This window comes from Gigantopelta aegis, chromosome 6, assembly GCF_016097555.1.
Source record: "Gigantopelta aegis isolate Gae_Host chromosome 6, Gae_host_genome, whole genome shotgun sequence".
Taxonomy (NCBI): domain Eukaryota; kingdom Metazoa; phylum Mollusca; class Gastropoda; order Neomphalida; family Peltospiridae; genus Gigantopelta; species Gigantopelta aegis.
In genome coordinates, this window is record NC_054704.1 from 22,494,972 (window position 1) to 22,510,492 (window position 15,521).

Here is a 15,521-nt window from a genome sequence, read left to right on the forward strand (position 1 = left end):
GTGTTCTTACCACAAATCATATAACATAGAATAACTGAACCTGTATTAATCAGCTACCTGTCTTAAGCAGCCAGCGACTGTGGCGTTCTCCTGAAATCATCCAGTATTGTAATACCGGACCTGTATCACCCAGCCACCTGTACTAGGGATCCATCTTAGTGTCCTCCCCAAAACCATGAATATTCGAATGAGTTGTAGGCGTGTGGAAACGAAGCATCTCAGCTCTTCTGACTACCACATCAATGATGACTGACTGATGACATTTTGTATAGTTCTATGTTATTAGTTAAACGCCAGCCTATGGCGCTTTAGCTTTAAAAACAAACAAATAAACAAAAACAAAACAAAAACATAAAAACAGTAAACTCTGCTGCCACATATATTTTATCTTGGTATATATTATTTGTATTTATATTACGAACGATTGGAAACTTATGACACGCTAAATGCTATGATGCAACATTGCGCTTAATAATAAACACTAAGAACATATGCTTATCGCTTCTTATGTTACATTATAATTGTACATTATATACTCAACAAAATTAATTAACGGACAGTAGTTATTTTTGGCAGTTTTCTGTATAAATGATACACAATATGTTTGTTTTTAGTTTTACGAATCATGCATCACTGGTCAAAATTTACTCACACAATACCTAGTAATCATCTGCGATAAAAAAAAAAAAAACTTGGTAACAAAACATAACACTAACTAAAACTACTGGCTCTTAATTAATTTTGTTGTGTACAATATTTTTTTTAATCCAAAACCTACGAAGTAATCTAAGGAATATTCCGGAATTGATCACATGGGAAGGATGAAAGGTACATGTCATTTTGTCACTTTGTACAATAATTCCTCATATACTGTTTGTTTTGTTTCTTGGGTTTGTGTGTGTGTGTGTGTGTGTGTGTGTGTTTAGTTTTTGTGTAGGGGTTTGGGGGTGAGGGGTTGGGGAGTTTTTTGGGGGGAGATTCTGAGTGTTTTGTTTTTGTTGTGTGTTTTTTTTGGGGGGGAAGAGGTGTTGTTTTTGTTTGTTGTTTTGTTATGTTGTTATTTTATTTGTTGTTGTTGTGGGGGATGTTGGGGTTTTGTAAGGGGGGGTGGGGGTGTCAAAATAATTTGTATGTTTTTATCGAAAACATTTCCTGGAAACAGACTTCAGTTAGGCATGTGTATTGTCTGGTTATGGCAGGGGTCTGTGGTTAGTGGTTGGTGAAGGAGAACTCGAAGAAGTAACACCTCCCCATTGAGCTGTTAAAACCGTTTTTCAAGAGGACACGATGGAATGTTTTAAAATTAAAAATCCCAAACATAATTAATGCTGTTTTCTTGGTGGTGGGTAGTGGACACATATACTTTCAACCCTTCTTTTATTGTCATTTTCAGAACATTCGTAAGTGAAACGCGCACCCACGCATGCAGACGCACGGACACACCCATACAGACATACGTACAGAGAGACGCACATACATAGAAAGACCGAAAATAATATTATGTCTTGCTAACAAGTAACAACGACTAGGTGTATAAGTTATAACATGGTATTGGAACATGTAAATTAGAACTGTGCATAGCTTAGTAAGAGTAAATACGTGCTACTTTTCTTGTAATATTATTATTATTTTATTATTATTATTATTGAAGTGTCATGATAACAAGTAATTACTTTAAAAATAAAATAAAAATTAATGACATGACATTATAATATAATATTAAAACCTATTGTGTCATGGTTTCCTTATACATATTAACACCGTTGGACGTTACTCTTCACTTCAATACAACCATGTAAACCGCATAAATGAACAATATTAACTAAGCTTTGTAAGCAAGAGTATTAATGTACAGCGGTGGAGTGAGGGTTTTATATTTTATTATTATTAAACCGTTTCTTTAAAAACATTTGTATTTCTGTAAACCAACAATGGCAAATACATGTATCTTTTTCTCTCTGCAAATATTGGGCTCTCGTAGCAAAATAAGAACTAAATTAGCTCGTTACACGTCCATTACAATACTTGAAACATTATACATATTTTGCTTGTCAATACATCATTACTGGTGAAATGTAATCAATTAGTGGTGACATGTAATCGATTTAAAATTGGGTGTTAACAGATCTAATCACTGTATTAATTGACATAACTATGAAACCGCCCACAAAAAAAAATGCACAAATGTATGTCAACCAATTTCATTCACGGGATTTTAGGAATATCTGTTTTTTTCCCAGCAAAATTGTCCTTGATATATGAGTAAATCTACTCACCGGTAATACACTAAAAACAAGTGAAAATGTTAAAAGTGAAAGAACCTAGTTTCTAAACACTACGATGTATTTTTCACTATTAGAGCCGGGTTTGTTTTAGTGTTTTGGGTTTTTTTTTTAAATCATTTAAATGAGAAGTTACATGCATTTCATTGTTTAGACTATCCATGTTCGTACATCTGTCCATCCTGGTGTCTGTAATACCCCGAAATGCATTATTCATACTTCATACAAAGGCACCTTTTAGAAGTAGGCACGGCGGAAGCAAATAGACACTGGTGTGTGTGTCGGGGGGGGGGGGGGGGGGGGGGGGGGGAGGACTGAGATCCAGGGTGAAAAGCAAAGTTTCTAAGGGGTTCGGGGTTATGCTCCCCGTAAAATTTTGAAACCTAGATGTCCTGAAATACAATTTCCCCTGCATTCTACAAGTAAATTTCATCTCTTCCTTAAGATTTACTATCAATATTTTTTATTCAGAATTATTGAAGGGGAGGGGGGGGGGGGGGGGGGGGGGCTAGAGCTAATTTTGTCGTGACAGTTGGTAGACTGAGACTAGCATTAAACATCTATTGTATACGGGTAGGCAGAATTAAAATGTTTCCCAATTCAGCCGTTTTAAAAACTTTATACCTTAAATACTTACAGCACTAGGGCAATGTGATTAAAATCAGCTCCACTGGTCTGTAACTAGACTAGTATCACATTTTACCTGACTTTTTCAAAACTTAAACGAAAAATCAGGGGAAGTGATATTTAATGAAAAGTAGGTTACAGACTTGAATAAAGTATTTCAGATTGTATGTACATGAGGCTTTTACCCACAGCTTGGTTGCCGGTAGAATGAGTATGGGAAATGCATTAAAAATCCAAGATAGTTTGTCTTTTTATTCTGACTAACAAGGGCACCTGTGTTGAACCCCAACTGCCCAAGATGTACCAATTGTGACATTTTGGGCCGCTCACCGGCCCAAATTGGGACATTTTGGGCTTCAACACACCTTCCTAAAAACTGCATGGTGCATGTGAAACTCCTTTTTTATGTTAACACTTTTCACGTTTGATTAGGGTTGGGAGGGTATACATTTTACAATCTGGCTTTGGATAGCCATGCCACCAAGACGTAAATTGAGCATTCTGGACTGTGGTCGAGCCCTGTCATGTCTGAATGATAACATAGCCATGAGACGAGTAGCGAGATGCCTGCAAGTGAGCCATTCCGTCACCCATTAACTGCAATAGCGTTTCCATGCCACTGGCAGAGCGAATGGGCTACTCCTCTCAGACGCAGTGTCCATGTGACCCATAACTTGTTGTGACTAGTATAATACTACTACTGGTAGACCTGCCGAGCTGATTTCAATCAGATTGATCACTAGGGTGTAGTAAAATACCGCCCAAACACACGCCTCCAACCTCTCCACATCCAAACACACGCCTCCAACCTCTCCACATCCAAACACAACACCAAACTATACAAACTGAAATGGGTAAACACCGAACGTTTCTAACTGTTTTAACACTAATTATGACACTATGTTAATCCTCTTTTTTACCAAAAACCGGGGTTATGCCGTTAATGTAATGGTTGCCGTTGGTTACATGGTGTTTCTTGATTTGTGTGTGTTTAGTGGGTCTCCTTTGAATGTAGGCCTTCTGGTAAAAGTTTATGAAAAGCAGCATGATGGACGAGGCATACACGATGACCACTTTGTTGAAGATCTTGGGGAAATTGCAGTCAGATATAATGTTGATGAAGGAATGGCTGACCATGATGACAAACTGAGTCTGAAAAATAAAGTAGGGCATACATAAAAATACAACCAGTGACATACATAACGGGGTGAGGGTAAGGGCAGTTGTGCCTATACCCTACCCCCCCCCCCCCAAAAAAAAAACACCAACAAACTAAACCAAAACATACAAAAAACACCAAAAAAACCCACAAACAACAACCAACCCCCCCCCCCCCCCACAACTAAATATTACCATGTTTAATTTAAAAGTACCCTTTTGTATAAAATAAAATAAATAAAATAAAATAATAAAATATAATTACATTAAAATAAACTTCTCCATTTGCCGTTGTGCCCATGGTGTATCCTCAAATTTGCTATTGTGCCCTCTCGACACCATGCCCCCCCCCCCCCCCCCAACAATAATTGCAGTGTCCCTCTAACAAGGAATTTCGACGCCTGCGAATTGGTCGTTACATACCAATTGAAACATTGTTAAATATCTCTTCCACCATAGATATTTCTGCATGTGAGGTCCTATAGCCGACATTCCATAGTATGTGTACATAACCACATGTACCAGGGAGTTGATCATTGGATGAAGAAAACCTGAAACACAGCACAAAGGTAATACACTTTAATACAGTACACCGAACTATGTAAATCAAAATGTGTTAAAGTGACAGACCCTAGGGTTTTCAACACTACGGCGTATTTTTCATTATTAAAGCCGGTTTTTGATAACTGCAATATTGTTTAGATTATCCATTTCCATACATTCGAAATGTTTTTGGTCATCCTGGTATTTCTAATACCATAAAATGAAATTTTCATATTTTTGAAAACGGACGTATCTCTACGAAGTAACAGTTATAGAGACGAGATCTAGTCTATTTTTAAAGGTATTCCCCCATTTCCACGTCACAAATTTGTTTCACTCTATTGTAACATCATCCAGATGTGTTACAGGTTTGCGAAATAACCACACTTAGTGTCCATAATGAAAAAAAATAAAGTCTGATTAAAACCTCAAAATATGTTCAACCTTTTTATCAGTATACTATTTACATCACCAGAAGACTGAACATAAAACCCAGTTGCGATAAGTTCAATTATAATACATGTATAATGTTAGTCTCAAACTGTCAACTGTCACGACGATGTTGGCAAACTCGACGGGTGCGTTGTAATTTCTGATACTCCCGATTTACGTCGGTGCGCTCAAATTAACAACGAATGTGTTATACGATGAGAATCGAGTTGTAAGAGCTCTCATACTAGCAACTGGACAGTCGTAGAAGTCGTGAGAGCAGAAAGTAGGCCAACTTTGTCGTGGCAGTTGGTAGTCTAAGAATAGCATTAAATCACTGTTAATTGTTTTGCTTGAAAATCTTAATTATAATAATACAGCGACTAACTGTTTCCTCCTGGAACAAACTTCATCCCAAGCCAGGTGGCTATAACCATTGTGGCATGATGGTAAACGTGGAGGAAGGTAATCTGGGAATTCTTTTTACGCAAAACGAAAAATATCTGAAATGAATCATATCATGTTGTAATACTGGTTCACTGAAATTCGTTATTATTAGAATAAATCGACGACCTATCGATAATCTAAGCAACTGTATACCTGTTATTTAGGTAATACTTTTTTCAATAAAAGAACATTTTAAAGGTACATAGACCTTTAGAATACTGTGAAATCCTTACATTTTCGTTGTTTTGCTAAAATACACATTTTGTTGTGTGCCTAAATGCGTGGATGAAAAAGTTAGCATCATGAATTCGTATCATAGGTATATGTGTATTATTTTCCTTGTGTTCTTAAATCCGTTGACTGTACTATACAAAAATTAAATAACCACAAATAATGGTTATTTAACAGTACGCGGTACTTATGGTTTAAAGATATATATATATTTTTTTTTTGCTTAGGATGTTCAGAGAGAGAGAGAGAGAGAGAGAGAGAGAGAGAGAGAGAGAGAGAGAGAGAGAGAGAGAGAGAGAGAGAGAGAGAGAGAGAGAGAGAGAGAGAGATTGTATGGCATTGTGTGTACGTGATATTAGCATGTTACAAACATTCAGTAAAAATTAATTATATAAATTGTGTTTTACCTTTGCTTATGTTGTATCTCGTGTGTTGTTTTGCATTGTTAATACTAACAAAATAAGAATGCATTACTTGGGGATACGTACCGTGTCTAGTAATTCTATAAGTTTTAAAAAGAAGAAACACCAGCCGATGCGTATTCCCTGAAAATAATTACAAATGTGTTTTTCAAATACATGTATTTGTTTTATATACTGAAAAAATTCAGAATGCAATGTCTTCGCTATAATGTAATTACTGTATCATTGATATTTATAGCAAAGCCACTGACCCGAGTTACTAGGCAGTGTAAGATATATTTGGCTATGACCGATTTGTTGGGGTGGGTGGGGTTTTTTTTTCTTCTGTTGCGTTTTCGGGGGGGGGGGGGGGGGGGTGGGGGGTTGAGGGGGGTAACCATTAAATTACACATTACTTTCTAGGTATCGCTTAAATTATCAATCTGGACAAATCAAATATGCTGCTGGTCGTTCTTGAATTTATGTTATGCAAAACAAAAAACATACACGTCTTCTTCATTCCTCATTCAACTCAAACTATGTTTAATCAGATAGGTACTGCTATGTCCATTATTTCTTTATATTTGCTGTCAACAGTAAACTCTGCTAACACTTTTGCTGACTGTATTACACTGAGTGATGGACTGGTCGGCTAGATTCATGTTTCTTCTTGACAATAAGATTGATGCTGCTAGTTTGACCGTGCGCTGACATTGATGGAACACGCGAGTGTGTGTCACATACCAAGCTTGGTCTTCTTACACAATATTCTCTGGTAAAGGTCAAACCACTATATGTACTAGTCCTCGACATGGGGAAAACATGTTTCTCACCCACGTGCCTTCAGGTATCACACCACTGTTGATGGCTAATCAGCGGTACGAACTAAAAGGAGCGCCACCCACCCACCCCATTTTAGATCTGATTTGTCCGCAATGTTGAAGGTGGAGAGTAACCGCAGTGGTAGATCTTGGGGATGGGGTCAAGATCCCGGGCCCTCCTAAATTTTGCGACAGTTTTTTTTTTCACTTTGGAGAATCCGAGGAATCCCTTCGGCGACCGCTGTATATAATTGTGGTGTAAACACAGCGTCGGTTTCCGAATTCCAGCTCATGAAGTATGTTGCTTCATAGCTGCTTGTATACTGAAGTTTTATGAGAGTTGCTTCGCATTTCAGGACCTTCAGAACCAAAGAGTATTAAAATTTAAAACTCCATGAGGGAAATTTTTAATATATTTTTTGTAAAATGTCGTCGTATACTTTTTCCGCTATTCAACTTCAAAAAGCTATGCGTTTTTTGTTTTTATTACCTAATTTTTAATTACCTAATATATATATATATATATATATATATACACACACACACACGTATATATATATATATATTCTTTTTTTTCCCTCCCCCCCCCCCCACCCCTCTCCCCCCCATTTTTGGGTTTTTTATTGGTACGAACAAAATTATTGGGAGGTCCATCCAGTTCGGGCTACTACAAATAACAGTACGACCAGAACCATCATGTTTCTAGACACACTGACATTCCAAGAAAGAAAGTTTATTTAATGTGTAATTATGCTTGTCAAGATGGAATCTGTTAGACAAAAACCTGTTACATCGCAGTGGTCGAAATACTGCCATTCCGATTGGTCTTTGCCGGTCAACATCACCACAGACCGGGAGATATTTGTGCCTGTCATCTCGTTGGACCGGCAATTATTTTACTTTTATACTTTATGATCATGATTCGGTCCGGTAGAATTCTTAGTTTACTGGACCGAAGGCCCGGCAGAAGACATTTCTGCTAATTTCGAAATCTGCAATGGCAGAAGACTCATGACAATATCTTTAAGGCAGCAGGATGGTTGATGTGTCTATGGAAACGATGTAGTGTTGAGAGAATACAGATTAATAATAATTTATTCCCCGTAAACATACAGTTCATAGGCACGCATACATTATTCATAACATAAATATATATCACATAATTAAGACTTACGTGCCACCCAGACCGACTGTCGGAGTAGTCGACTTCCTGACAAAAAGGGCTATACTTTTCTTTAACTATTATCATCACCGTCTGAAACAAAAAGTAAACGAAAATTACCCATCACTGGTATTTTAAAATAAGCGTCAAAATATTACCCAAATATCAGAGAAATATCACGTTTAAGCATTGAGCTTGAGAAACAAAATCATCCAACTGCTTAAGAGAAATAAAACCAAGAAATAATTTTCGTAATTCACACACACACACACACACACACACACACACTATACACACACACACACACTATATATATATATATATTAGGAAACGATTCGACAGGACTTTAACGGATTTGGAAATGAAAATAATCAAATTATAACATTAATTACTAATGCAAAATATTAGATAATATTTGTTTGTTTGTCGTCGAATAGTGACGATAGGCAAAATATATCTAAGAATGACATAAAACGGAAACAAATTAATGTGGATGATTTACTATAAATTCTTAAATTATAATATACTTCAAATTACAAATTTAACTCTTCTTTTTAAAAATAAAATTACTCACATCCAAGAAGACAACGCCTGATAAGAAAACCATAAGAAAATTGTAGACTATTAATAAATTCGTCAATTTGACTGGCTTTTTGTGTTCCATCCATTTTGGACCCAGGGTTACTAAGACAACATAGAGCGCCACTATGGACAGCATGGGCACTGGACTTCCGGATAAAGGAAGCACCTGCACACGAGGGTCTATAAATATAAAATTAAATAAACACTTACAAAAAAGACACAAACAATTTTACAAAAATGTTAGGATTGGATGTTTTTGCAGAGGCTCTGTATAAATATTATTATGTAAAACGTACAAATAAACAAACAAACAGTAAGTTTTGCCAAACAGGTATCATGGAACTTAACATTCTGTTCTGTAATGCCCATTGGGCTATTTCTAGTTTTAGCCAGTTCACCATGACAGGTATATCAAAGGCCGTGGTATGTGCTATTCTGTCTGTGGGATGGTGCATATAAAAGATCCTTTGCTCCAAATGGAAACATGTAGCGGGTTTCCTCTCTAAGAATATATGTTAAAATGGCCAAATGTTTGAGAGGCTTTATGGATACCATAATCAATTTTAAAAGGTTAATTTAAAATGAACAGAACTGTTGGAAATGCTGATTCAAATAGACTTACCAGCCTGAGCCAGTACATCGTGGTACCAATCTTGCAACCTATACATCATCTTAAACGTCTTGGCCACTGAGAAAAAAGAAAATACAAACTACTTTGTTATGCTGAATAACACTAAATCTGTTGTCTCCGTGTCTGCACAAATAGTTTCACATGTTACTTACAGTGCCGGATTTATAAGAGGGCAATTGCCCCGACCCCCCCCCCCCCCCCCTTTCCGCCAGTCTTTTGGAAATGGACTATTATTATAATACCCGTTACGTGAATTCCTGATACCAATTTCTCAATCACCTGTTTCACGGTAATTTATCCGTTAGCAGTTACAATTCTATCAAAATATTTCCGAAATAGTTTTTTATATAGATGTGATTTTACATACACAGTTTTGAATACGGTGAACACTGACTATTAAATATTAGTTGAATACTGCTTAAGCCAGGCAACGTAAAATCAAGCCAGGCAGGATAGAATCAAGCTACACAAGGTAAAACCAAGCCAGACAAGGTCAAATCAAGCTAGGCAAGGTCAGATCAAGCCAGGCAAGGCAAAATCAAGGCAGACAAGGTCAGATCAAGCCAGGCAAGGTCAGATAAAGACATGCAATGCAAAACCAAGCCATGCAAGGTCAAATCAAGCAAGGCAAGGTCAAATCAAACCAGGTAATGTCAAATCAAGCCAGGAAGGTGAAATCAAGTCAGGCAAAGTAAAATAAAAAAAAGACAAGGTCAAATCAAACCAGGCAAGGTCAAATCAAGCCAGGGTCAAGGTCAAATCAAGCCAGGCAAGGTCAAATCAAGCCAGTCAAGGTCAAATCAAACCAGGCAAGGCAAAACGAAGCCAGGCAGGGCACTAGAAAGACAAAACAATTCTAAAACCCAGAAGATCTAACTGTAATTAAATGTTGCCAATAAATTAGGGCTGTACCTAGCTGGGGAGAGGAAGATAAAATCGTTATTCTGTGATTAGTGGATGTTCAAAAACGTTGTTAACTTATTGTACAGATATTCAAATAAGGCCTTTTTTTTGTAAAGGTGGGAATGACGACCCTACTTTATAAAGACCGTATTTAGTGGGAGTAGAAGATCAAAAAAGATTTTTCTCTAAATACGAAAAAGTGTTTTAAAGTGTCATTTTTATCCAGGCCGTATTTAGTGGGGGTAGAAGATATTTATATTTCTTCTCTAAATACGAAAAAGTGTTTTAAAGTGTGATCTTTATCCAGCTATAGACAACTGTGTTTCTATGAACTGATTGGGGCTTTTTTAAGGTAGGGTTTTTTTGTTGTTGTTGTTGGGTTTTTTTTGTTGGTTTTTTGCTGTCCCATCTTAGTTAATTCAAACAAGCATTGAGGGTACTGCTAAAACAAAACATGTCCCCTGCCATGCTATAACTCTGTCAAAAATGGGCAAATCCCTATGAAACTCAAAGTTGATCTGTAACTCTACATGAAAAAGCAATACACAAAAGTTAGCTCAGTAAATAAGGCCTTGTTAAAAAAAACAAATAACAAAATAAAACATATTTTGGAAACAAATTTAAAATTAAAACTATATGGAAGAAACAGACGGACAGCCAGACGGACGGGCATGAAACCCTTTCGGATGGACCGGTAGGGGACTAATATTAATCAGAGCTCTGTATAATTCTTAAAGAAAGTCCATCTTTGTTTCGTTTTCCAAACTATGCACCTTGTCCTGTTGCCACCCTGGGGTTAAGTTATTGCTATGAACATATGTATGTGCGGTTTGTCGTGTCGTACAGTGTAGATGTAGGCTAGACTATCACGAGGAAACACCACAGGGCAGAAAGCGGGCGTAAATATGTTCAACGCTGTTTGAGGTCAAAATTATCCTTGGTGAAAGAAGAAAGAAAATTCAAATTTGATTGTGCATGTTAAAACCAGATCTGTGCATGTTAAAACCAGATCTCTCCCTGCACGCTGTGCATTCAGCACCTGCTGTTTGTGGACAGCATTGTCTGTATGGCGGGTGTCACGGGGATCCTATAATACCCGTAACTGAATGAAACACGATTATCCAAATATCTCTCCTAACTGTATAGCTATTAGATCTCTCTGTATCGAGTAGTATTTACCCGAGTGGCTCGTCTAGGTATGATCAGAGATAAGATCTTATATAAAGTATATGTAATATAGCACGTTTAGTTCACTAGAAAACACAACAAAAACACAATACACTTTGGAATCTGTATTAACCTACGCTGACAAATGTACTGCCGCAGTAGTTAATTAACAACAACAAATAATAACAACCCAGAACTGATCACTTAATTAGTTAATCTCTAGGTGTCTAGTTTACACAATATGCTAATCACTTCACCGTGACACAACACCCACACGTGTGATAATTGATAAACGCTTCCAGGAGAACTTAATTAATAAAGGAATTACAACTCTATTCCTAACTGGTTAATTTTTAATTAACCCTTACTACTCGTTCAATAACGTGTGATAATTGAGAAACGCTTCCAGGGGAACTTAATTAATAAATGAATTACAACTCTATTCCTAACTGGTTAATTTTTTAATTAACCCTTACTACTCATTCAGTAACCTTGTAACACAGAATTAATACTGGTACCTATCACAATAAAGACAATAACCTACAGTTTACCTAGGTCCTCCAGGATGACTGGTTAAGCTTTTTATAATTATTTAGGACAGTGAGCCTACAGATTACTGCGTCAGATGACCGGCAGCACCGTCTAAATAATATTGGTATAATACAGTATTAAAATATTTAAAGTCACATCAATCACATCAAGGTTATACACAGAGCAGAAAATATATAATTACCAAAGTCCCGTCTGAACTAATACAGATCGTTCAGTGGACGGACAGCGATCCCCTGGAGCCTTCCTATGTTTCTCCTCGATATATCTACAATTCTAGCTATTTATTCAAAACTCTCAGAGACAGCGAATATCGCCTGGGGGTACAAGGCGGTACCTCACGTATCATGTGGATTTTCCACAGCCACCATGCCGGCATATTTTTCTCTGATCGTCAGACTGGCTGTCGCCATTCCGCGAGCAATCCCCTGGTCATAAACAGCACTAGCGGAGTTATTACGTAACTACTGGCCACATGGCCTCCACACCTGCGCTAGGTGTGTATTAGACGCGCAAAGGTATCACGTAACAAGTTGCCCCTGGGCTTAAGTGCAATTTGGAACTGCACACGGCCCTCTAAAACAATTAATATCGCCACAGGCGAAAACAAAATTAAGAGCATGTTCCGTCACAGCGGGTGTGGTGTAGAGAAGTCGGTTTTATGATCAAAATGGTCACAGAAAAACGATGTGGACATTCAGATCATTCAGATATTTTCCAAAAAATGTTTTATGCGATCTTGTGCCAAAACCTGTGTACAGATTTTAACAGTAAGAAAAAGTTATTTATTTGAAAAGTTATATTTCATTTTTTATCTTTCATTTTAAAGTTCTTTTATTTGTATAATACTATCGTCTCTCGTGACTGTAGTGAGTGGCTTTTAAAATATTATGTATATTGTTTTATATTTTTATATAACATGTATGTAATTTTTAAAAAGGTAAGACGGGAATAAAATATTGAATTGAAATCACTGTGCCTGTCACAGCAGGGCGATCTACCTAGAGCTGTGAAAGAAATGGGTTTTTTTTTTTTTTTTTTGGGGGGGGGGGGGGTTCTTTTTTCTTTTTTTTTCTTCTTTTTTTTTTTTTGGGGGGGGGGGGTAATTATGTTTTTATTCTTTTTGCATGTGTGTGTCCGAGTGTGGGTGTTTTTGTTTGGGTGGGGTTTTGTTTGTTTGTTAGCATTCTTTCTTCTTCTTTGTTTTAATCTGTAGATTAATTAAGTTTTTTGGCTTAAAGTGCTTAGTAAATAATTTCCCGTTGGGCTATTTCCCGTTCCAGCCAGTGCACCACCAAATGTACCGTAGAACGTTATATTAGTAGAACACTACGTACAATTAAATTCCTTGTGCATTATTGTCAACTAGATGTAACCCGCGCTACCCACGGGAAAGTTGTTTAGACGGGGTGTGCTCGTCCATTCTGATTAAAATTAGCTCTACTGGTCTACCAGTAGACCTAACAGCATTGCGTGGACTCCCATGTCCAGGTGACATTTCATCTATAAATAACAATTTAAATATCGACCAATTACACTTCGCCTTTTACAGCGTTATTCGGGAGCATACAAATTCTAAAAATATCGGGCGAGACTATTTATGCAATAGGCGAACTTGTTGATCTATTTCAACATTGAAAAAAAACTGGGGGAAAAGTGCAGTAATAAACTCTGGATTGTATACTAGTATAAACAGATTTTATGGCTATACCATCACGGTTTTTTTTCGTCTTGACCTGCACTGTCAGGTGCAAGAGAGCACCAGCAGCCCGACCGGAGCCGGTAACAGGTGTTGGTGCTATGGGATTTGGAATATCCCGTAGGATTAACACCAAAGGGAAAGGGCGCGCAGTTTGAATGAAGGAAATTGGGAGCATTTTTGAACTGTCCACTGAAATATATATGTTTTTTTAACCTAGTATGCCGAGAGTAGCACGTTATTTGTCCATTAGTAACAAGGAAACTTTTATATGCACCATCTCACAGAGATCCTGTGACCCCTCTGGATCCGCCACTGAATCCTCTGTATGTCTGGTGTTTGTAGTATCTCACAGTATATTGTATGCAAAACAGAAAACGTGCGTGCACCAAGAAGCTCAGCCATTGACTTTAAGTTTATACTTCATTAATTATTTACGTCTGAGTCAGTGTAAGAAAGCGTTGACCCATAAACTCATTATCAGCCTGCGGCGAAAAGATTTTATAAACGTCTGTTCGCCGAGTTGTCACCACAACCCGTATCATATAATGAATGATTTAAACAAACTTAACAAGGGCCGTACTTACCTTAAATTAGCGGGGATGGAGCTGGAGGTGCAGGTAAAAGTAAAAAAATCAGAGTAAAGTAATAATAATATAGTGTCACACACACGCACGCACGCACGCAAGTACACACACATGCACACACACACAGGGGAAACCTCTCTGTCTTACCTCCCTCCCTCCCTTCCTCTCTCTTCCCTCCCCTCCCCCAACTAGTTACACGGCTCTGGAAACTGGGCGTTTATTTTGTAGCCATACCTAAAGTTGCTTCTTAGAGAGGAGTGTAGTGTAGAAAGTATTTTCGTTATCATGTACGCCAACTACAAAGTAATAACCAGTAACTAGCTACATGTCTGCCGTGCATGCTTGGCTCGTTACAATGCGACGGTCTAGTTGCTATTTACCACCAACTTTGGAAAACGCACTCTTATTACTTTTTATATCAATACATGCTTTTATACACTGTACTGCACAAATTGGGAAAAGTTAAAGTTTGTTTTGTTTAACGACACCACTAGAGCACAATGATTTATTAATCGACTTTTGGACGTGTGTGTGTGCCTGTCAGTGTGTGTGCGTGCATGTGTTTGTATGTGTGTACGTGCGTGTGTGTGTGTGTGCGTGTGTGTATACGTGTATGTGTGTGTGCGTGCATGTGTTTGTATGTGTGTACGTGCGTGTGTGTGTGTGTGTGTGTGCGTGTGTATGTGTGTGTATATGTGTGCGTGTGTGTGTGTGTGCGTGTGTGTGTGTGTGTATGTGTGTGTGTGTGTGTGTGTGTGTGCGTGTGTGTGTGTGCGTGTGTGTGCGCGTGCGTGTGTGTGTGTGTGTGTGTGTGTGTGTGTGCGTGTGTGTGTTGGGGTGTGTTTGCGTGTGGCGGAAGACGGACGCGAAAATCGTACATATGGAAAGCTTTATTTCGATTGCCTCTGTTCCCTATTCGTAGCGTCAGTCGGATGTGACTCGACTGGTCAGTAGATGCCAGTGTTAGCACATGTTAACAAATATAAAAGCCACCACCCATCCACAAGCTGAAGCTAAACTGTTGTTGGTTTTGTTTGGGGTTTGTTTTGTTGGGGTTTTTTGTTTGTTTGTTGTTTTGTTGGGTTGTTGGGTTGGGTTTTGGGGTTGCTGTTTTTTTGTTTGTTGTTGTTGTTGTTTTGTTTAGTTTTTTGTTGTTTTTTTGGGGGGTGTATTTGTTTCTAGTGGTTTTTTGTGGGGGGTTAGTAGGAGGGGGGTTTGGAGGGGGATTCTAAAGTGCAATGTTAGGTTTTTCATATACGTGCCCAGGGAAAATGTAGATAAAAGGGTCCGCTATGTTCTAAT

The 15,521-nt window shown here is 37.8% G+C and overlaps 1 protein-coding gene across 4 annotated transcripts in view; it reads right to left on the reverse strand.

Moving 5' to 3' along the window:
* Positions 1–2,769: 2,769 nt before the first annotated feature.
* The window catches only part of LOC121374260 (elongation of very long chain fatty acids protein 4-like), a 43,958-nt gene continuing 31,206 nt past the window's right edge, over positions 2,770–15,521 (reverse strand). For all 4 annotated transcript variants that reach the window (XM_041501289.1, XM_041501290.1, XM_041501291.1 and 1 more), the window contains 7 exons: positions 9,306–9,371; positions 8,676–8,863; positions 8,114–8,194; positions 6,206–6,262; positions 5,428–5,542; positions 4,491–4,618; positions 2,770–4,061 (listed from right to left, as the gene is read on the reverse strand). In XM_041501289.1, the coding sequence (XP_041357223.1) occupies positions 3,813–4,061; positions 4,491–4,618; positions 5,428–5,542; positions 6,206–6,262; positions 8,114–8,194; positions 8,676–8,863; positions 9,306–9,354 (867 nt within the window). In that variant the 5' untranslated portion in view covers positions 9,355–9,371 and the 3' untranslated portion in view covers positions 2,770–3,812. The remainder of the gene's footprint in view (positions 4,062–4,490; positions 4,619–5,427; positions 5,543–6,205; positions 6,263–8,113; positions 8,195–8,675; positions 8,864–9,305; positions 9,372–15,521) is intronic.